Source organism: Mustela nigripes, chromosome 4, assembly GCF_022355385.1.
Source record: "Mustela nigripes isolate SB6536 chromosome 4, MUSNIG.SB6536, whole genome shotgun sequence".
Lineage (NCBI taxonomy): Eukaryota > Metazoa > Chordata > Mammalia > Carnivora > Mustelidae > Mustela > Mustela nigripes.
In genome coordinates, this window is record NC_081560.1 from 43,265,613 (window position 1) to 43,289,010 (window position 23,398).

Here is a 23,398-nt window from a genome sequence, read left to right on the forward strand (position 1 = left end):
TTAAAAAAAAAAAAAAAGATTATTGAAATCTCTAAATTGTAACTATAGATCGATTTTTTTTTAGCTGTCAGTTTTTGCTTATGTGTTTTGAAGTTGTTATTGGATGCATACACATTTAAGACTGTTATGTCTTCTTAATGTATTACCCTTTTATTGTTACCCTTTTATTTCTGACAATCTGTTTTGAAGTCCACTTTCTCTGATATTTATATAGTCATGCCAGCTTATATATGACTAATGTCTGCATGGTATATCTTTTTCCTCCTTTTATTTTTAACCTAACTGTCCCATTATGTTAAAATTTTGATCCTTGTAAACTGCATTTATGTAGGTCTTGCTTTTTTAATCCAGTCTGATAAAAATCACACTCAGTGTAATTATTAGTATGGTTGGATAGAAGTCTACCATTTTGCTACTTGTGTTCTATTTTCTCTAGATTTTTATTCTTTAACTTTCCTTTCTCTTTTGGATTAAGTATTTCTTAGTATTCTATTTTATGTCCTATAGTGCCTTCTATACCTATTTGTTTGTTTTAGTGCTTGCTTTGGGGTTTATTACATTTAATGTAAACACATCTTATCACAGCTTATCTTCAAATATTATTATATCACTTGATGTGTAATGTAAAAAGATTACAACAGTATACTTCCAATTCTCCTATCCTTGGTACTACTTTATTTCTACATATGTAATAAATTTCTACATATGTAATATTTCTACATATGTAATAAATATTGAAATATGTTATTTTTGCTACAAATATCCAATTTTATTTTAAATGAATAAAATGAAGAACAAGTTTTATATATTTACCTGCATGTTGACTATATCTGGCACTCTTCATCTTTGTAGATCTGAGCTTCCATCTGGATAATAAATACCAAAATGTTTTATTTTTGCTACATTTTCTTTTCATTCTTTTCAATGAAAAAAATTGAGGGAAAGGTTTTATATATATATTTATATTTACCTGCATGTTTATTATTTCTGGCACTCATCATTTCTTTGTAAAGATTTGAGTTTCTTTCTGGAATTATTTACCTTCAGCCTGAAGAACTTTTAAAATATTTATTGTAATGCATATCTGCTAACAATGAACTACAAACTCTCTTGGGTGGTTGATAGGAAAATATTTTTATCTTAATTTTTTTTTTGAGGGACATTTTTATTGGATATAGAATTTTTAGCTGATAGTTATTCTTTTAGCATATTAAAGATGACATTCCATTGTCTCCTAGTTTGCATTGTCTGCACAGAGAAGTCATCAGTTCTTTTGTCTTTGTTTTCCTATATGAAATGTATCTTTTCCACTGGCTGCTTTTAAAATTCCCTCATCATCACTGGTTTTCAGCAAATTGATTATAACATGCCTTGGTATGATCTTCTTTATATTTTGTTTGGCATTTATTAAGCTTCTTAGATTAGTAGGTTTACAGCTTTCATCAAACTTGGAAAAATTTCACCCATTATGTCTTTAGTTTTTTTCCCTCCCCACCCTTCAACCACCAACTTCCTTCAGGAACTCAAGTTATATGTATTTTAAAAGGTCCTTGATATTTTCACAGGTTATGGAGAGTCTGTTTATTTTAAGACTTTTTTATTTCTGAACTTTGGTTTGGGTAGTATCTATTGCTATGTCTTCAAGTTAATTAATCTTTTCTTTTGCAATGTCTAATTTGTTTCTTTTGTAGTGTCTAATAGCCAGTGTATTTTCTATTTCATATATTATATTTTTCTCTAGAAGTTCCATTTGATTTTTTAAAATATTTTCCCTTTCTCTTCTCATTTGATTTTTAGGTGCCATCGGTGACAGATATAAAAATTATTCCACCATGGGAAAATGTTTCCTAAAATCAACTTGATCATTCCAATAGTAGTTGTATAGTGGAAATGGAAGAGCCATCTTATGAATGTACAAAGGGGACACTGACTTCTGTATCAGTAGTGATACACTGGCAATATAAATAATAAAAGAAAAAAAAAAACAGAATCTGTAGGCATAATAGATGGTAGACTGGTTTTGTGTCAGACAGACCTGAATTTATATCCTTAATTCTACCATTTATATAACTTTGGGCAAATTCCTTAACAGTTTCATCACCTGAACAATAGAAATAACTTCTTAATAAGGCTGTTAAGAAGATTATATGCTATATGAATAGAACTCAGTGTCTGGTACATAGTATAAACTCAATAAAGGCCCATTCTCATTATTTTATTATTATTTATAAACTTGTACAAATGCTTTTCATATCAGAAAAAGGATTTTTATTCTTCTTGTCTTTATCTAAACTATTTGTCTAGACTTTAAGTCCATCTAGAATAGAAACCAACTTACTGTATTTGTGCTGTTTCAGATAATAATCAACCATCTAAAAATGATAAAAAAGATACAAAGCCATCTTTCTCTAATACATTAGTTGGGCACTTGTTACTTTGCATGGATTGCCGAGAAAATCCTCTCTCAATAAATAAGCATCTCATTATTGGTGTCAATGAAGCCTAGCAACACATCTTTCAAGAGTGCTGATTAACAAATACCATTATGGCAAGGCACATTTCCTAAGCCAGGATAGTTTCTGTTTATGATGTTTTAATTGTTGAAATGGGACCTGTACCAAACCAGATGTGTTCTCCTCTAGGCACTCATTGAGCTAGATTCCTCTATAATCAGATGACTCTACATCCCAGTTTGCTTAAAACTATTCCAACTTATGCCTTTTATCTGAAAATAATTATTAATAGTGCCCTCTTTCACTCCCCAAAGTGTTCAGATAATCAGTCATATGGTTACCCTATGTATAATTATCATTTACCAACTATATTCTACAACACATTTGGTAGATGTCATACGTATTATTGTGCTGTTGTTACTCTTATAGGTGATCAAGGGTTAAGACCTATATTAACATCTGGAATGTAAGAAATACCACCTGGTAAAGAAAATTACTTATAAGCCAAGCTCACTGTGAATTTAGAGAAAACACATTGCAAGTTAATTAGAAAATGAAAGAGGGGAACTAGATTTCAACGGTACTGCCAAATAAAGTGTTTACAGGATGAGGAGATACAGATGGGATTGTTAGATCAGAAAGTTAATATTTGCAAAAATTTCTGTCCGCTATTAATCCTTGGCTACAAATGTGGCTACTGTATGGTAATTCCCAAGGATTGAGGGTGATGTGAGGGAGGTAGTTGGTAGGAGAAGAAATCAAAATCTAAATAGAGAATAGGTATGCATAATTAGATAAGGCATCTTCAATATAATATAACATATAATTTTATATTTGAAGAACAAAAATACCCATTGTTTTCTTAAACCAAGGAAAGTAAAATTTAACCAAACCTTCTCTGACAAAGCTACAGGTGTTTGCAAATTGGAGCACATCCCTCAAGGACTGAAATTTATCAGAATCTTGAGGGAGATCAGGTACATGAGGTTTTAGTTGCCAGATTTTTTTATGGTGACATAAATTATGCAACCAAAAGAGTACATAAAACCTATAAATATGTTTTTTTTAAAAATAAGGAAATGGATAAAATATTTGTTCACTAATCAGCTCAAAAAATAAAACAGGTCTTCTGACGTTCCTCTTCAGTGGTATTTTCTCCTTCCACCATCTCCAAAAGACAACCTCAATTCTAAAACTTTGTTAATCTCTGCCTTACAGTTTGTCATCCAGGTATATGTCCTAAAACAGTAAGTTGTTGAGTGTTGCCTTTGAACTTTTAATAAACAGGCTTATAATATACACATTCTGTAATTTGCTTCTGTTGTTGAAACATGTTTTTGAGATTCATCCATGTTAATCCTAGCTTTAATGAACTTTCATTGCTGTATATTAATTCATCATAAGAATATATTATAATTGGTCAACTCTACTATTGCTGAATATTTGGATAGTTTGGAGGGTTTCTGCTTATGAATAATGCTTCTGCTAACATTCTTATAAATTTTTCTTAGGCATGACTGCAAGATTTCCTCTAGGGTAGACATCTAGAAATGTAATTCCTGGTTATAGTTTATGTGGACATGCAACTTTGCTAAGAAATGCCAAACTCTTGGGTTGAGCCAACGGATACTCCTACCTCCAACAGATGTGGGTATTCGCTGTTCCATATCCTTTCCAAGCATTGTTATTTTAGACTTTTTCATTTTTCCTACCTAGTAGATGCAAAAATTTTATTGTGGCTTAATTTGCATTTATTCAATTATTTAATGAGATCATGCTTTTAAAATTTCATTTTTAGCATGTTATTTCCATTCTGCAAAAAAAATCCTTCATCGTTTTGCTTGTGTTTCTATTAAGATGTCTCTTTCTTATTCATTTGTTTAGGGGGTCCTCATACATTCTGGATACTAATCCTTCACTGGTTATATGCATTGGAAATATTTCCTCCCATTTTGGGAAATGATTTTCATTTTCCTTATAGTGTCTTTTAATGACCATAAATTTTTAATTTTAAAGCAATTCAATTCAACAATAGTTTCCTTTATGACTATGATTTATTAAATTAAGAAATCCCTCACTAACCTGGAGTCATAAAAATATTCTTCTATATGTTTTTCTAACATACTTCTAGTTTTTTCTTTCACATTTAGGTATTTAATCCAACTGAAATTGATTTTTCCATATGTTAAAGTGTGAGTAGTACTTCAGTAATTTCATTTTTTCCCAGTATAGTTATACAATTGCTTCAGCACCATTTATAAAAAGTCCATTCTTCACCCATTGTTAGGCAATATGTCTTTCATGTTTGGACATATCTGTTTCTGGACACACTATTATGTTACGTTGGCCTATTAATATATACCAGCATTAACTGCACACTGCCTTGAGCTTTAGACTTGACATTTGGTGGAGCAAGTTCTTCAGTAGTGACTGTTTTGGGGTGAATCAGATTGTCAAAGTCCATAAAAGTCCTGCTGGGATTTTTTTTTTTTTTTGAAGAGCATTAAAAATCTATAAATCACTATTATTCCTTGTTTTCTTAGAACATGTTCTCTTTGTCCACTAATATAAGTTTTATGAATTTTTAAAAGATTCACTTAACTATTTGAGAGGGAAAGAGTGAGAGAGTGAGAGTAGGGGGAGAGACAGAGTGCAAGAACTCCCAAGCAGATTCTCTGCTGCATAAGGAGCAATCCCCATGATCCATGAGATCATGACCTAAGCTGAAATGAAATCAAAAGCCAGATGCTCAACTGATGAGCCACCCAGGTGCTCCTAAGTTCTATGAATTTCTATATAAAAGGTTTACATATTTTTGTGAGACTTTTCCCTAGGCATTTTATATTTTTATTGGCAATTTAAGTACTATCCTTATGTTAAAATTTCATTTTCTAACTTCCAGTTGTTACTGAAGAAACATAAAACTCGCTTTTTACATAAGGTTTGGTGCCCAACAAACTTTCTCTTAATAATAAAAATAGTTTATCTGTAATTCATCTGTAATTTAGATGGGGAGATTTCTATATAGACAATCATAATATGTACAAATAATGACAATTTTGTACTTTCCTTTCCAATCCACATATCTTTAAATCATGTTCTTTTTCTACTACTGACTGAGATCTCCTGTAAGAAATTGAAGGAGTGGTTTCTTAAGAGTGATGTCCAAGAGTCCCAACCCTCATCCCCTCATAGAAACATTTTAGCAACTACTCATGAATGAAAATAGTTCTGATAAAGCTCCAGGGTATAAGTAAGAAGCTGCAGCAGAAGGATGGCTGCATAGAAAATTGTAGGAAACATTTATCTGCATTGCTCATCTCTGACGGCAGCACAAACTGGTGCCAAGTGGGACCCTCTAGATCACAAGTTCCCCTCATGGGAGAAGTGGAGAATAGGAGGACCCCAGCAGCCTTTATTAGCACCATAGACACCCACAGCCTTTGCCACATAGGATCTCTATAGTCTTTTCATGGCTTGACTGCTCATTTCTTTTTAGCACTGAATGTTATTCCATTGTCTAGATGTACCACAGTATATTTATCCATTAACTTACTGAAAGACATCTTGGTTGCTTCCATTTGCGGACAATTATGAATAAAGCTGCTATAAATATTTATATGCAGCTTTTTTGTGTAGACATTAACTTTCAACTCATTTGGGTAAATATGAAGGAGCACAATTGCTGAACTGTATGTTAATTATGTTTAGCTTTAGTAAGGAACTTCCAAATTGTCTTCCAAAGTGGTTGTACCACAATGCATTCTCACAATGAATGGTTGTTCCTGTTGCCCCACATTCTCACCAGCACTTGGTGTTGTTAGTACTGTGGTTTTGGCCACTCTGAGAGAAGTGTATTTGTATTTTGTTGCTTTAATTTCCAATTCCCTAGTGACATATGTTGTTGAGCATATTTTCATACACTTATCTGCCATTTGTGTATCTTCTTTGGTCACATGTGTGTTGAGGTTTTTTTTGTCCATTTTTAAAATCAGGATGGGTTTTTCCCCCCTTCTTGCTGAGTTTTAAGAGTTCTTCATATATTTTGGATAACAGTTTTTTATCTGTGAAGACAGGTCTGTGGCTTGTCTCATCATTCTTTTGACAATGTCTTTCATGGAGCATAAGCTTTTAATTCCAAAATCCTCATCAATTTGCTCTTTCATAGTTTATATCTTTGGTTTTATACCTAAAAGCCATCACCATACCTAAGACAATTTAGATTTTCTCCTATGTTATCTTCTAGGAGTTTAATGTTTTTGTGCTTTACATTTAGATTGATGAGCCATTTTGAGTTACTTTATGTCATGTTTGTCAGGTCTCTGTTTAGCTTCCTTTTTTTTTTTTTTTTTTTTTTTTTTGCATGTGTATGTCCAGGAGATCCAGCACCACAGACTGCACAATTGAAGATTGTGACAGAGATTATATGAATTAATGCCACTGTGGGGATCAATTATATACATGCAAATGATAGTAGGCACTTAAATGAAGAACAAAGGCAGACAGGCATCAGAGGAGGTGATGAATTTGGAAGCCAGCCTGGAGAAAAGTACATCACTGTTACTGGGAAGGAAAGAAAGGACCAGATCCAGATGGCATTGGTTTCAGAAGTAGAGTGAAGTGTGTGTGTGTGTGTGTGTGTGTGTGTGTGTGTGTGTGTTTTATGATTTGTTTGGGAAAAGTTGAAAATAAATCCCAACTCTCATTCTCTACCCATCCTATGTGTGATTAAAGTCTGGGGAATGTTTAATGTTTTCTCACAGAATTACTTGTTAATTGCTTTTTTTTTTTTTTAATTTTTGTGAGCTGCTGAGTGTGAAAGATGAGGATTACACACCATCATTTTCCCCAAGGAATGAATAAATCCTTAACTGTATCCCAAAAGACTTAGTAAAATAAAAACTTCAGTTTCCTTACTTATGACTAGAGACCTAAAAAAGATTTCTTAATTTTCATCCTCAAAAAAGTAACATCTCACCTAAATGCAAGAAGACACCATGAAAAGACTAAGTGAATAATACAAACCTAAACTTCACTAAATGGTTAAGTGACTAGAGTCTGGGCTTAAATAGCATTCTGTCTGATGTGAGAAGATAGTTTCTACATCTTTTGTCTACATAAAAGCATTCAGTTTCAATTGTTCCCCATATTCAGATGATCTTAATGTTTTAAAGGAATGCCTGGCACATAGAAATGAGAGTTTACAAGTGATACCATGAGCTTTCCCTCTCTGAAACTGGTACCAGGTGGAAAAAAAACATTGATTACTGTGGCAAGTTAAACAAAGTTTAGCTAAATTAATAGCACTTTAACCCTCACTCTCACCAATTTGATGATCCTAGAGCCAATAAAGCAGCTGTGGTCCTCTCAAAGTTGATAGCCTACTTTGTACTTTTTATCTAACATATATTCTTCAGCCAGCTGAGATGGAGAACTTATTTAATCTCTTTGGCAGCTTCTCTTGGAGTAGCTGCTGCTAAGGGTCAGCAGAACTGTCCCCGAATATGCAAGGTGCAACATCTTGCTACAGAATCAAGGCCATACACTACAGAATATAGCTCTGCTAGTCCATATGGCTTGTTGATACCTCTAAGGGAAAAACTAATTACCAAAAATGAAAAGTGGAAGTGTACTTAGAGTTGAGCCCAAAGCTAGGCACATTGGAAGAGACTTAGAATGTACTTAACAGAAGTTTTAATACTTCCTTACAAAATCTGCTCTCCTCACTCCCAAGCACATACTCTTGTCTCAGACAATTTTTGCAGTTATATTTTATGGGAGAAAAAAAGCAAATGAACTCTTCAAAGCATACTTTCTATTCTGACCCTAATGCTATAACAGAGGTAGATTTACCATGACACTAATGAGGCTTAAACTTCTGGGCACTTTCCTTACCTAGGAAATACACATGGTCATATGCTTTTATAAAATTTGCAAAAGCTATTTTAATTATGATTGGTAAAGACCTCTGTCTCTTCCATTTGTCTTCCCCTAGTATCGGGCATTGGAGCAGCTGTGGACTTGGGAATCTGGCTAAGGGGAATTGAATTGGGGAGACATTCAACTTGGGCTAATGAGATGTAATTATGTGGCTTACAGTCAACTTTGAATATGGTTAAATTATTGCTAACCGTTCTGCTGCAGGTATTCTAGGAGCTCCTCTACTGCCCATTGTTCCTCCTTACTGTCATGAGAGGAAAGAGCAAAAGGCTGCAGCGCTAGATGAGAAATGGCACCAGAAGGGTAAGTCTGGTGGAGATAAATCATGGTTTGAAACATATGGAATCTGACATTCTGAACACCAGACATCTAAAGTGTAAGTAGATTCCTTTTTCAGGGACACCAAGAGAAAGTGGGTGTTCTTGCCTGTGAGGCATATTTGGTAATTCAGAGTGTAGAATTACAGACCCCTTGTCCAGTAACATCCTTTGTCACACAGCTACTCTATAAAAATCAATACAAATTATTCTGCTATAAGCAAGAGAACTGTAATGAAAACATTTTCAAATAATGCTATGATTAATGTATTAAGATGAGATGATAAATTTTAAATAGAAAAAATAGACTCCTGAATTGCTTAATAACCAGCTAATGAAGAAGAGTGAATCATATGAAGACAATGGAGAAATATTTAATATGTGGCTGCTCTGACATAAAATTCTGCTGCTGATGAAGATGAGGACCACTTCAGTGAGGACACTGATGACAAACTGGTTAAGGAGAGTTATCAAGTCAATGGCTATTTAAAATTTGTCACTGAATAAGAAAACTTGAAATGCCCTGAAATCTTATATTGTACATATGAAAGAAGCTTGATGAAGGTTTTCCTAAATATATTAATAATCCTGAAAACTTACACACTTTAATAAGTTATAAAACAGAAAAAACTTTTATAAACTATCAGTAACTTTTTAGATGTTTGGTCAACAATGTCAGAGGAAAATTAAGTTATCTTTTAATTCACTCTACAGAAAATGAAATTACAAAACTGTTGATAATTGAAGATGTAAACAAAGAATATGCGGTCAAAAATCAGTAGAAGTATTAAAAAGCTATATGAATCAGTTAATAATATAAATATATTATTTTTATGGATTTTGTGATAGATCATTTTGTCAATTGTGAACTTTTTACAAATGTGTAATTTGTTCTTATTCTTTTTTATTCTAAATAAACATATACCTTAGGATCTAATGTTGTATTAGAATTATTCTTTTTCTTTAAAGGTGCTCCAAAATGTATACATTTCAGATACTCAAAAAATCTGAATCCTATGTTCAAATAAATCACTGTCACCTAAGTACTCATGGAAAATAAAAGGTCATAAATTATTGAATTTATAAGAATCATACCTCTCTTTAAAGTCAAATTTAAGTAAATATAGTAGAAGATTCTTTTTAGCATCTTCTTAGCATAATCTGCAAAAACAAATTAGGAAAGTAAGATCACAGATTTCTCCATTATTCTATGACTTGTTGACTTCCTTCAAGAGATTGATTCACTACACTAATATATCAAGAATTTACTAAACAGCATAAATAATCCAAGTAAAGTTGTGTCCAAGAAGTTTGCAAATCTACCCCAACTGGAAAGAAAAATTCAACTTCTGAAATAGAGTCAGTGAGGGAAACTGTGAAGAAGCAGGGAGTTCAGGACTTTTCAAGAGGGAAACATGACTACCAGCAACAGTAACTAGAAAAATCTTGAGATGTGCTGATATTGATTTATTCACACCCACCTGTTACAGAAATGATTTAAGATGCTTAGAAGAACCTGTCATTCGACAAGAGAGAATATAGTGAAAAATGGAGCAAATAAAAAGAGAAAAAAGAGCATGTAATAAGGAGCCAGAAAATGGGACTAAAAGGCATGACCCACAAAATCTTCCCCACTCTTCTAAGAGGGCCTCAAATGCAGCTCTTAGTATCCAGATGAAGAGATAAATTTATTCAGACTGAACTTTGGAGGAAGGATTTGGGTCTGGGTTGAATATAATTAAAATAAAACAACAGCAAACCTGAGAACGAGGGCTTTGCAACATTTTTCTCACAGCAGCCTGAACAGAGACCCTCTCTCTGGTACACAGATGAAGCACTGGGGGATGTGATCACTCTAACAGGCATCTTACTCTGATTAGGTCTTGGCAATTGTGCTGCACTGTAAGTTACACCTTTTAATGTTCAACTCAACAAAACCCTTAACACATGAGATGTCACACAGCTTCCATAATTCAGCCATAAAAACAGAAAAATAACACCAGCTAATTCAACATTGCATAAATAAAAAGTCTATAAAAAGGATAGCATCTGACATAATCTAAAGTGCATATTGAGCCTTGTGTCCTTGTGTATTGCTCTTTCAGAAACCTCTGTAATATTTTCATATTTAATTAATATTTTGCTTTTTGCATCAGAATATGTTAAGGACATAAAGAAAAAACTATAATTTTCAATATAATCTTAGGCTATATATTACTGCTATAAATCATAATAACCCTGTTATTCTGATGATAATACATCTACTCTGAGCCTTTGAGAATTATTGGAGCACAACATCAAAGAAGTTTCTCTAAAACTCATGCTATTGATATACCAAATCCCAAGTAAAAAGAGTATATTACCAATTATTTTATATATAACTAGCACTGATATCCTGAATGATATACACAAGGATGGGATCTGTTCTCTTATTATAAGAACAATACATATTCATTAAAGAATACTCTGAAAATACAGATCAGCAAAGAGAAGAAAATTAGAGATTGTAAGGTACAACCAAGGCTGAAAACCCCCACTTTGGGTGCCTCCCATCAGCCTGTCCCTCATCAGCTCTCTGACCATTTTGGACACACTCTTAATCTCTGAACAGGAGGCCATGGATAATCCCTGTTGGCTCATAAGAAGGATATTGGAGCCATGGCAGATGACCACTGTCAATCCTGTATTTATAAAATGCTTCTAAAGGAGTTTAAACACTCCTCACATACATTTTATTTTGATTTTTCTGCCCATCTTTACCTACATTTTTATGTGATAGGGAATCATGTACACTGTAACAGACTACTGACTAGTCAGAGGCAACTATTAAAAAAAAAAAAGAGGTCTTGTTGCTTAACTACTTCTAATCCAGAGAATAATTTTTTTTATTAATGTAATTACAACAAAGCCATTCATAACATATCTGATGTTCTTCAACTTGAGGAAACTCCTGTGGTTTCAGGTATGCCTGGCTAGTTCCTTGTGAGCTGGGGAACCAAAAAGCTTAGAGAATGGGGGCGACTGGGGAACAGACTCCATAGCTGACTTGCTTCTCTTGCTTCTGTACATATAGATTTAAGTGGGCATAGCACAACTAACATGAGCCCAATTTGTGCTCACATGGGATGGGAACATGTCTGGCCATGTCTGAATGACTGCTGTGGGAATGGGCAAGGCTATTTACAAGACTGCTAAAGAATCTTTGGGGAAAGCTAATCATCCTAAAGCAGAGCCCACAGGAGGCACCAAGCATCGTCATCATCAGTGAAGGAAGAGAAAAATTGATCAAGGCAGATGAACACAGAAACATAAGAGAGAAAAAGAGTTAAAGAAAGATAGTTAGAAGGACACATACAAAGAAAGCGTGACTCAAAAAAAGAAAAAAGACAAAGACAAAGGAGAACAGAGATTAGCACATGGACATATGCACAGCACAAAAAACAACCACAGAACAGGGTGCCTGGGTGGCTCAGTGTGTTAAAGCCTCTGCCTTCAGCTCAGGTCATGGTCTCAGGATCCTTGGATCGAGTCCCGCATCAGGCTCTCTGCTTGGCAGGGAGCCTGCCTCCCCCCCTCTCTGCCTGTCTCTCTGTCTACTTGTGATCTCCGTAAAAAAAAAAAAAAAAAAAAAAAAATCTAAAAAAAAAAAAAACAAAAAAAAAAAAACAAAAAACCACAGGAACCAAACACCCAAAAATTTAAAAAAAAAAAAGGAAGAGAGAGAGAGGCATAACACAGAAACACCTTTTTAAAAAGTAATATACTTGTCTTATAACCTTTCTTGAATGAAGTTGTTAAAGATGATCAGAAGCATTGCATTTCTGCAACTAGTCATTTGCGGAGCCATGACATCTTTTACTGGTCCCCACACGCTGGGTAAAATTAACCTAATGGTTGATTCTGGTCCAATGTCCACTTCCATGCTTGACAATTAAAAGATATTACATCTTCTGCTGCATCTCCTAAAAAAGAATGCTAGAAATAATAAATAACACATCCTCTGCAGTTCTTTGACATTTCACATATAGAAAAACCATGAAACAGATCCCCCTTTAATGCTGACTGGCAGGCATTCTAAAACTGGCACAGACTTACTTTTAATTTATTTAAATCAGTCTGGAAATTGTAATTTTATCTTGAAATTGGCAAAATCTCTTTTATTTCTTGAATAGAAAAACCTTACATTTTAATTCTAATGTGTGAATCCTTTTAAAATCTGAATTTTTAAAAAAAGGTGTCACCATGGGGTAATCTAAAGAGGATGTTAATATACTATCTTCCCTAAAAATATTTTAACATTTTCCTACAATACTAAAAACTTACCTTCTTCCATTTTTAGGATAACAGAGTAAATAGATCATATGAATATTCTGTGGTTTATTTATAAAACAATTATATTCAAGTCTTACCATGGAGTAGCAGTTTTCAATTCCTTTCAGTTTTTTTCTTTGAAGAAAATATGTAGAGAAACCAACTATAAAACCCTCTAATTATAAATCAAATCCAAGATATTGTTGGACAATGAGATGCTTTATTAAATTTGATACATTTACTATATAAGAATTCTGTGAGAAAAAAAAGGGGGGTATCAAATTACTTTGGAACTAGGTCTCTGCATTATAAAGTATGTCCCCAAAAGATGTCCTCTCACCATACCCGATGGCTATAAGCATACAGATCACCAAAAAGCAGCAATAGCTTTTCCTGGTAAGACAAGTTTCAACTGATCTGCCCATGGTATTACAAGTTCTCCTACCAAAATAAAAAAAGTCCCCATCCCCATGTCTACATAGTATCATCTCCAAGCAGGTGGGATGGATGAAGCACCTGGACCAGCCCTACATCTGTGCTTGACATGAGGTCCACACAGGGAAGGCCATCTTCCCCTCATCGAGACTCTACTTGAACTATTCCGAGACTCCTTGGAGGGGTGAAATGTCTAGAAAAAAGAAAGTGAGAGAGAGAGAGAGAGAGAGAAAGAGGTTTCAATATTGAAAAGGATATACAAACGATCAAATTCAGCTGCACCAATGTTGAGGGGAAGGATGGAGAAGTTGGAAAATAAGCAGCTTTGCAAAATGTTCTCTGGTATGACAAGAACTGACCAGAGGTGCCACTGCCCCTGACATATCATTGGTGAAGGCCACCCATTTTCTTACCAGGCATGGGTGTCTCTGCAATGAGGTGTTTGTGGTTGGTAAACAGTTCAGTGGAATCTTGTTCTATTGATCTTTCCTCTAAGTCTGATTCTGGGATGGTAGTACAGCCACCTAGTTGGAAAAAACATACACAGTATTTTAAGCAGTGTGTAGGAAAATCTGCCTCTCCACACGGCAACCGCAGCTTAAGAACATACCAACCATAAAGATAACAAACGATGTGAAACAATCTTCAGGAGCAGACCAAAAAGAATAATTTCAAATGTCTCTCTTTGGTGAAAGATACTGAGAATGAGTAATTGCCCCCAAAGACATCTTTGCAACACTTAGATCACTTAGCAACAACAGTAGTGGTGTTGTCTTTAAATTTATTCTTTTTGAATTCAGAAAGTACATATGTGATATCTGTAATATAAGGGCACATCAGCAGGAATTCTCTCTAATACCAGAGCATCAGAAGCTATAAAAACCAAAGCACATCGCCCACAGCTATGAAATCTTTCTTGAGCAAAGAAGGTTGCTAGTGTCCTGAGATGGTGACTGTGGTGGTATTTCTCTGGACTTTGATTCTACCCCTGCATCCAGCATCTCACAGTACAGACACAAACACCTCATAATTCAACAGCAAAGCCATATGCTGCATCGCGGAAGCTTTCAATTCCACGTCAAATCCACAGTGACTTGAGGATGAGCCAGAACTGCTGCACTTTTAAAATCCTGGGTATAGGGGCGCCTGGGTGGCTCAGTGGGTTAAAGCCTCTGCTTTCGGCTTGGGTCATGGTCCCGGGGTCCTGGGATCGAGCCCTGCATTGGGCTCTCTGCTTGGCAGGGAGCCTGCTTCCCCCCCTCTCTCTGCCTACCTCTCTGCCTACTTGTGATCTCTCTCTCTGTCAAATAAATACACAAAAAATATTTTTAAAAAATCCTGGGTATAAGTCATTTGATTTTATTTACCAAAATCTTGTAGGGGAAACTCATGTAAGAATTTCTTGACTGTATCTGTAACTTGATTTGACTAATTTGCTATCATTTCCTGGAAAATGTACTGACATGCTGTATACTATACAAATTTTTTTTCCAAAGCCATTCTTCTTGTTAATGTAGTGTGATTTTTTTTCCTTGTCAGAGACTTCTCACACATGGAGTCCAAAGCCTCTATACTCAAGTTTTGCTTATGCATGAGGGGGTTTATAAGGAAAGACAGAGTATCGCAGCACTGATTTGTAAACCACATGATTGAAATGAGAGGGAAGTGGTAGGATCCCACATCTGGAGAAGACACCTTACCATTCATTCCTCTACATCAACTCTGAACAAAGAAAATGGTGCCAAGGGAAACCTGAGAGAAAAGCATCTCCACATTCATCAAATAAGATTAGAGGTAGCCTCAGAAGTTCCCCAACAGGATATGTTAGAATTCTCCAACAGCGCAATGGAACTTGCCTGGCTGTATCTGAAAACAGCAAGGGTCTCATCCAGAAGCAGGACCAGGCTTATTTTTAATTTCTTTCCAAAGCCTGTATATCATGGTAACAATGATTATTATTGAGTACTTTCTAAATGCTAGAAACCCTGTCCATATTATCATGAAATAGATAATATTATTCTCATCTTATAGACAGAAGACAGATCTCATGAGATGTAGTAACTTGCCAAGATCACACAACACAGCTCCTAAGGAGTCAGGAATAAGGCCCAACTCACAGCCAAGCCTGACAACTCCCAAGCACATGTCACCTGACACTTACTTTATGGCTCCTCAGTTGCAGCATTAGTCAAAGAGGTACTGTGGCTGCAGGTCTCAGGTGTCAGCAGGTTTTATTCCACCTGGCAATCCAATGAGTGTGATGGCAAGAAGCACCACTTAGAGTACTGTGAGGCCAGTGCATGCTCTGAGGTGCTGGGATCTTGGAGAAGTCCAAGAGATAGCACCCTTCTCCTCTTGAGCCCTCACCCAACTGAGATAAGAAGTAGGGCATGTGTGGTGAGGGAGAACCAATGATACCAATGATAGGGAAGAACAGAAAGAAGGGGTGTTCTCCTTGCAGAACAGAATCTGAACTCAAGGGGGAAAAAAAAAGGGACTAAGAATGGCTTGGTTTCTCACTGGATACTCACAAATCAGGTTAAGGCATCCCTGAGGCAGAGGGAGGGAGGAAGCTATCTTCACACATAAGGAAACCTCAGTATGCCCAGCCAACAAGTGGGAAGACTGCAGTGATCAGTTAATGGTATCTGCCACATTTGCGGAGAGGCAGGTCTCCACTGATTAAGTAGTGTCCACCTTTTTTATTCCAGCTGACTCAATAATGACGCAAGACAGAGGATAAAGACTTAAAAGCACTTCCTAGTTCTTTAATCACACAGACATGAAAGGACAAGTTAGTCATTGCAGACTATGAACAACTTATGTTATTTCTTCTTTCTTCTTGGCACACTTTTTTTTTTCCTTGTCCTTAGTACAGTGAAACTTAAAAAAAAAATCTTTCAAATCCCACTGCAGGGCTGACCAGTCACTTGCCCTGGGAATCCCATCCCCCTTTTTTGGGATGTCTCCATGTAGTCAGACTGAACAACCATATGCCTAGAGTTTCTTCCCTCCTGGTTTGGAAGAAAGAATAAGGTATGGGATCTGACATCCTGACCAATGGAAAATGGGAGAAGGGAAAAAGCTGGGCAGAGAATTTCCCTTCTGCCTCTCCTTAGGTAGACTCTGAATTATTACTTTTCTTTAACCAACCTCCAGGAAAGTACTATATGCTGGGTAGATGTACCTGCTGGGTCTCTTCATGGCTCTTTGAGACAAGTGGTCACCAGCACAGGATGAAGTACTTTATATTATATCGCACATTTCCTTCACTCCCTTACCTTTTTCCTCATCCTCCCTTCTCTGAGTTTGCCAAATAAACCGTCATTTTAATCCTTGCCTCAGGCTCTGCTTTATTGCAAAAATCACTGATACTGGAAATAGTTCTAAAAAAACAGGCCTTCAACACAGAATTTGGAGGTTAGATTGCCCACCTATGTGTAAGAAATAGGGGCTCCATGAGTGGGAGAAAACAGGATGGGCATAACGCTGTTATGTAATTATGTAAGCTTTCATCCATGGCTAACTGGAATGAAGTGCATGTAGACGTCAAGACCAGCAGATTGAATAGCTGTGGGGTGGAAATATTTATAATTATAAGCATTCCTGAATAGGGCGGCTGCTTCTGATGACCAGATATGTTGGGGAAAAAAAGAAAATGGCAAGTTTGGTGAAGTTAATAGGCAATGGAAGGCACATCCTTAAAGTCAAAAGTCACTTAGGCCTTGCTAGTTTAAGTGAGATCATTGGACCCCAGAGCACTGAATATCACCAAGGGAGCTTGTTAGAAATGTGGAATCCTAGTCCTTGCCCCACAGCTACTAAAACTGAATCTGGCAAGGACAGATGAGTATAACTGATGATATTTTTGCTAAGAAAAAAATACTTGTTTGTTAAAAAATGTTAGAATAAATAGTAACACAAAAATAAAACATAAAACTTCCAGACTATCAGAGACCCTCTAAAGCCCATCCATGGAAGTGGAGTCTGGGTTCCACAGACGCCCAATGAAGTACCCTTGGCTTAGAGCCTGTGTCATCAAAGGATAAGAAGAAGAAAACCGCAGCTGGATGAAATCATCCAAACACACATTGTGTGTGCAGAACATAAGAGCCAATAGGCAAAAACAAATGAGAGCCAGGGACCTCCTGATCTGGAAATCATAGTACTATGGACTTAGTCTATTCTGGGCACCTGGGTAAGAATTCTCAGTGCATTAGCTTACTCAATCCTCAGGCAACCCTATCAAGAAGGGTTTATTGGCCCCATTTTACAATTACAAAAGTATTAATATTAACTTGTGTTTTTTCTTCAGCTTTCCCTCCCATATGCCTCTTCCTCCCTAATTTTTCCAGGCCATTTTGTGCTTCCTTGCCTTAGAAATTTGTACTGGGGCCATATCAAAAGTAATCTGAAAATACTCTTTTCTAGCCTTAGTTTTCCCAAAGCCTGAGCTCATGGAAGATACGAAAGTGTCTCTGGGGAAAGATTTTCTCTAGTGGTAATTCAGGGGATAAAGAGAGCCAGGCTGGACCACTCCAGGGGAGCAAGGCATCAAGTGATGGAGATGCAGGCACAAGGAGAGCTAGGGATCAGGAGCCCCAACCTCAGCAAGAACTTGCTCACCCACCAAGCTTCTGCTGTGGGCTTAGGCAAAGAGGCTGTGGACAGTACTGCACCCTCATTTTTTGAGGTCCAGGGAGACAGGAGCCAGGGGAGGTGGGGTGGGCAATAATAACTGAGACTGAATTTCCCATCTTCTTGTTCATAAAGGAAAAAAAAAAGTTGACATTTTTGCATCCTTGACTTAGCTTTGCAAGACTAAGTGTCAGGCCTGCTAAAAAGTCTTAACTTATTAAATTTAAACCTAGAGATTACCTCATTTGCCAGAGGCCACACAGCAAGTCTATATGAGCTGTAGCCCAGCTCTTCCCATGACAGCCAAGCTTCTCAAAAGGAGCAGTTTTTAAAATTTCTAATCTATCTAAACTAATACTTTTGTAAAATGTTCATAACAATAAAAGGAATTACTAGAAAAATGAAATAAAAATATAACACCCCTCATCTATTAGTAGTAGATTTAATCTTTGTAAAAGTACTCTGTCAATTGCTAAAAGTTTCTAAACACTTACTCTCAATTTCAGATTCACAAAAAAGTCTACAGGCAGATGTCAGTCTTCTAGCCACACTTTCTTTGTTTGTTTAAAAGATTTTATTTATTTATTTGACAGAGATCACAGGTAGGCAGAGAAGCAGGCAGAGAGAGAGGAGGAAGCAGGCTCCCTGCTCAGCAGAGAGCCCGATGCGGGCTCAATCCCAGGACTCTGGGATCAAGACCTGAGCTGAAGGCAGAGGCTTTAACCCACAGAGCCACCCAGGAGCCCCTTCCAGCCACACTTTGAACAGCAGTGACACGAGATATGGTCTACCTTAACTAATACAACATACAGAATTAGAGTTTAGGAATAATAATTCAGCAAACTCCTAATTATCTAAAGTTCAGATAGCCAGCAATCTTATTTTGGCAACAACAGGGGCTTCTCACCTCTCTGTTCTATTCAAATATCTGGCTGGCAGCTCCCTAACTGCATAAGTCCAGAAGAGCCCCCATCTCCCTAGCAGGGAGATGTTGATGTTCTCCAATACCTGTTGCTGCCACAAAAATGGGGATCCACTTGTATTTCTGTGCTCTTTTATAAGAGGAGATTCATTAAGAAAAACTGAGATCAGGAGTTGGAGCTCTGGAGACAGACACCGTAATAAGAGAACAATGTTGTAATTGGTAGGTAACCCTGCAGGCAAAATTTTACATGTGAAGCATGTATCATGTATTGTGAATTATCAGCATAGGAGCATTTGGAACAAGGTAGTCTATAAATTGGAGACTACACCAATGATGTTTAGAAAGATCCTTCTGAGGGAGTTTACTACACTGCCTATTCCTCTGAATTGTTACCAAATTATGCACAAACTCATTTGTGTTAACCATACCTAGCTGTAAAAACTTGTTTTCTTGCAAGTTAATAACCCATTAATACATATAGCAATCCTCATGTAGCCAGGAAACTACTTAAGTAAAAAAAAACTTACCCGGAATTCTGAATAGGAATTCACCCTAAATTTACAAAGATAATGCAAGTCTAGCATTTTTTTAGGGAGTCCAAACTATCCCCAAACCTGTCTCTGCATTTAAAAGCAAACTATAAAATGGTTGAAATTCCTCCTTAACCGGGTGGAACATATTTTCTCAACAAGGGAATTACACTAGGATTTCCTACCCACTGTCAGAAAAACAAACAAATAAAAATAACAATAAAAAAGAGCTCAGGCTCTCTCCCTAGGTTGCTACTGTGGCATTAACTATTAAGTTATAGAATTCAAAGGTCAAGATAGGAGGCCAGGCAGAAACAAATGTGACTATCCTCTGGACTACTAAAGAGAGATCAAAATCAGAATGCAAAGTAAACATTGATATGCCAATAAATATGTAACCAGCTAGCTGGCAAAAGAGAAAAGTAAAGCCCTCATCTGTAGTGTCTATGCATGTCCATGGTGTAAATACTCCCACCATGACCAGTTTCAAGCAAGCAAAGTGACATAGCCGACTAAGCCTGGCAGAACTGCACATAGTTAGCACTTTCACCATAGACTCTGTAGACAACAACCACCTGGAGAGCATAAAGTAAAATAGTAAAGAGTTTTGAGGTATATTATCTTTCCTCCAGATACAATGTATTTGACAATAAATATACAGAATTTAGTTTTTAATAACAGCTGAATTTATCAACTAGCTCACAGAATTCCTAAAAATTCAACAATTGGTTCTCATGAGCTGGTGAGAGCCATCTCCGGCACTGAAGGTGGGCATGGTGTAGGGGGTTTAATGTGTTTTGAGTCCTCAATTCAAACTGTGGCACTGCATTTATGAGCCAACCAATCCTCCGGAGCAAGTTATTTCACTTAAACGAGCTTCAGTTTCCTTACCTATAAAAGAGAGACTATGGCATCCCTCCTTCATAAGAGAGAAATTGATGTGTGTGTGAAAAACACAGTAAGTCTTAACTATATTTTCAGATAAAAGTCAAGAACACTAAAAAAAGAGTAAATTGGCCAAGATAAAGGTCCCTAAAGGTGGGAGTCTGAAAGGGTAGGGTTCACACAGGCTGAAGCACCTATGGGCCAAGACACAGCTCTGCAGCAAGAAAAGAAAGTGCCCAGAAACCTTAAACATGTGGCCACCTCTGAAATGGACTACTCTTTTACTCATGCCCTATATTACACCTTTCCTTCTACTTGATCAGCTGAATTCTAATATTTGATCCTATCCCTATAAGAATCCTGGTGGCCCAGCTTACCTGTCTCACCCTCTACCTTAACCCAAATAGTCTAAACCAGGGGTTGACCAGATAGATTATTTTTTAAACTCCGCAGGCTATCTGATCTCTGGTGCAACCACTCGATTTTGCCATTGTACTGAAAATGCAACCAAAAATAATATGTAAACATAATTATCATTGGTTGTATCCCAATAAAACTTTATTTACTAGAACGGGTAGTAGGCCAGAGTTAGCCCATAAACCATAAATAGTTTGTCAATCCCTGGGCTAATCCAAGGCTCACAAAAAGTCACTCTTCATATAGTATCTAGCTCTAAAGGATCCCAGAGGCATTTACCACTGTTAGATTACCTTATAGTATTACTATAATAACTAGAAGGAGGAGGAGGAAAAAGTGGAGAAGGAAGATGAGGACGAGAGAAAGGAAGAGGAAGAAAAAAAGAGAAGAAGAAGTAGTAGTATTAGCAAGAGTAGTACTAGTTTAAAAGCATAATGTTGGGGTGTCCAGGTGGCTTTGTCAGTTAAGTGTGTGTCTTTGGCTCAGGTCATGATTCATGATCCCAGGGTCCTGGAATCAAGGCCTGTATTGGACTCCCTGCTCAGCGGGGGGGGTCTGCTTCTCCCTCTGCCCCTCCCTTCTACTTCCTGCTTCTGTGCACTCACCCTTTCTCTCAAATAAATAAATAAATAAATAAATTGTGAAACAGAGAAATTGAAGAAAGAAAGCATATTGTTTACCCCATTGCTACAATATTTTTGGTTTGGGCAGTGGTAAATTTTTTTTAATAGACTACTTTTCAAAACCATTTTAGATGTTCACAAAAATTTAGCAGATAGTAAGTACAGTGAATTCTTAAATATGTTTCTGCACAGTTTCTCCTATTGTAATACCTTGCATCAGTGTACATTTGTTATGGTCAATGAACCAATATTAATACATTATTAACCAAAGACCTTGTTTATTCAAATTTCCTTAGCTTTTACCTAATATCTTTCTTCTGTTCAAGATCCCATCTAGGATACCACATGATGTTAGTTGTCATATATCCTTTGGCTCCTCACAGCTCCTCAGACTTCCACTTGTTTTTGATGGCTTTGACATTTTTGAGGAGTATTGGTCAGCATCTTGTAGAATGCCTTTCTACTGGAATTTATCTGATATTTTTCTCATGACTAGACTGAGGAAAATTTTTATAGGAGCTTTCTTTTTATAAATTCTTAAGGTTTCCAATATTTTAGAATTGTCTCCAGGGGGTTATCTTTCCTTTTATCAAAAGTGAAAGCTAAGTAGGCAGTTACTGAGGTACTGTGGGGGAGGACTCAGTGAAACTCACAATAGCGGACCAGGCTGGGCTTGGTGGCAGAACCTAGGCCAAGTTATCAGCTGCCCCATCTGTAAAAAGAGGGCCTTAAAGAGGACAATCAGGAGGATTATATGAGACCATGTACACACAATACAGTGCTTAGCACATAGTACATTTTACCATCTCTGCCCTCTTAATTTTTTTGGCAAGATGTACTTTCTGCACCATTTTTGTGGAATCAAAGAACTTCAGTCTTCAGTTCAACTGCCTTCATTTAGTAGATATCAAAACAGAGGCTCAGAGAAGGTAGCTCATGCTGCTGATATCCCAGAGCTAGTTCTGATTCTCTTGCTTCCTAAACCACTAGAGCTTTCTCAAGAACACCTCCTTTTCCAGAAAGATCTCAATGGGTTTGTTTGTGAGTTGGCTGCCCTAAGTAGTACTTCCTTTCAATGATACAGAAAATCCAGCAGGTTGGCAAGCTGTTCTTTGGGTGTATTTTAGGACTTTGCTGATTTATTTTCTTGGAATGGTTACCTTTGCAGTCAATTGGGTGTATGGGTGAGAATGTTCCATTTCTTCAGGGAGGAAAAAAATTTTTCTTCTCTCTTCTTCATACACGTGAGAGGAATCAAACAAGGTGACCTGAGAATCACAAATGACCCCAGACCCTGCTCTGACTTGCCAGCCAAAGAATCCTCTGTTCACGTGGCTTGAATTGCCACTCAGATTTAAAAACAGCAGAAACCGCAAAAATATACACCAGTGATATTCTTCATTTAATCAAGATTTAGTTGACGGATAGAGAATTTTTTTGAGGTTAATGTTCAGATTTCATTTAAAAGGTTTGTAATTCACCTTTGAAGAATGGGAATGGGTACTTCGAAAATAATACTTCAGTATCTTAAATATGAAGAGGTTCCCAAAGAGACTATGAGTAGTAGTTTACGAATTTCTCTATAAATATAGCCATTGAGAAATGTTTTGGTCTCCCTCCCCTTATCTATCTATACATGTGTGAGTGTGAACACACACAAGCACACAGGCATACAGACATGTATAGGAGTTTTTCTGATAATTCTCCTTTACTGTGTTCATTTTCCTAATTGTTTTTAAATATATTTTTTTCTAACTCAAGGATACCACAGCTTGAAAAGCCAAGTATCCTACTGTACATTTGCGTAGTGATTTTAGCTGAGTATTTAGAAACTTTTCAGCAAAATGGACCAGTGGAAGGAAGGATGTAGGTAGAAGGGACAGGAGACATAGGATGAAAAGGAAAGGTGAAGAGAAAAGATGAA

At 36.5% G+C, this 23,398-nt stretch overlaps 1 protein-coding gene across 1 annotated transcript in view; it reads right to left on the bottom strand.

The window, feature by feature from the left end:
* Positions 1 to 13,219: 13,219 nt before the first annotated feature.
* The window catches only part of BBS9 (Bardet-Biedl syndrome 9), a 446,650-nt gene continuing 436,471 nt past the window's right edge, over positions 13,220 to 23,398 (bottom strand). Inside the window, exons 21-22 of the mRNA XM_059397515.1 lie at positions 13,870 to 13,980; positions 13,220 to 13,649 (exon numbers count right to left, since the gene is read on the bottom strand). Of these exons, the coding sequence (XP_059253498.1) occupies positions 13,618 to 13,649; positions 13,870 to 13,980 (143 nt within the window). The 3' untranslated portion in view covers positions 13,220 to 13,617. The remainder of the gene's footprint in view (positions 13,650 to 13,869; positions 13,981 to 23,398) is intronic.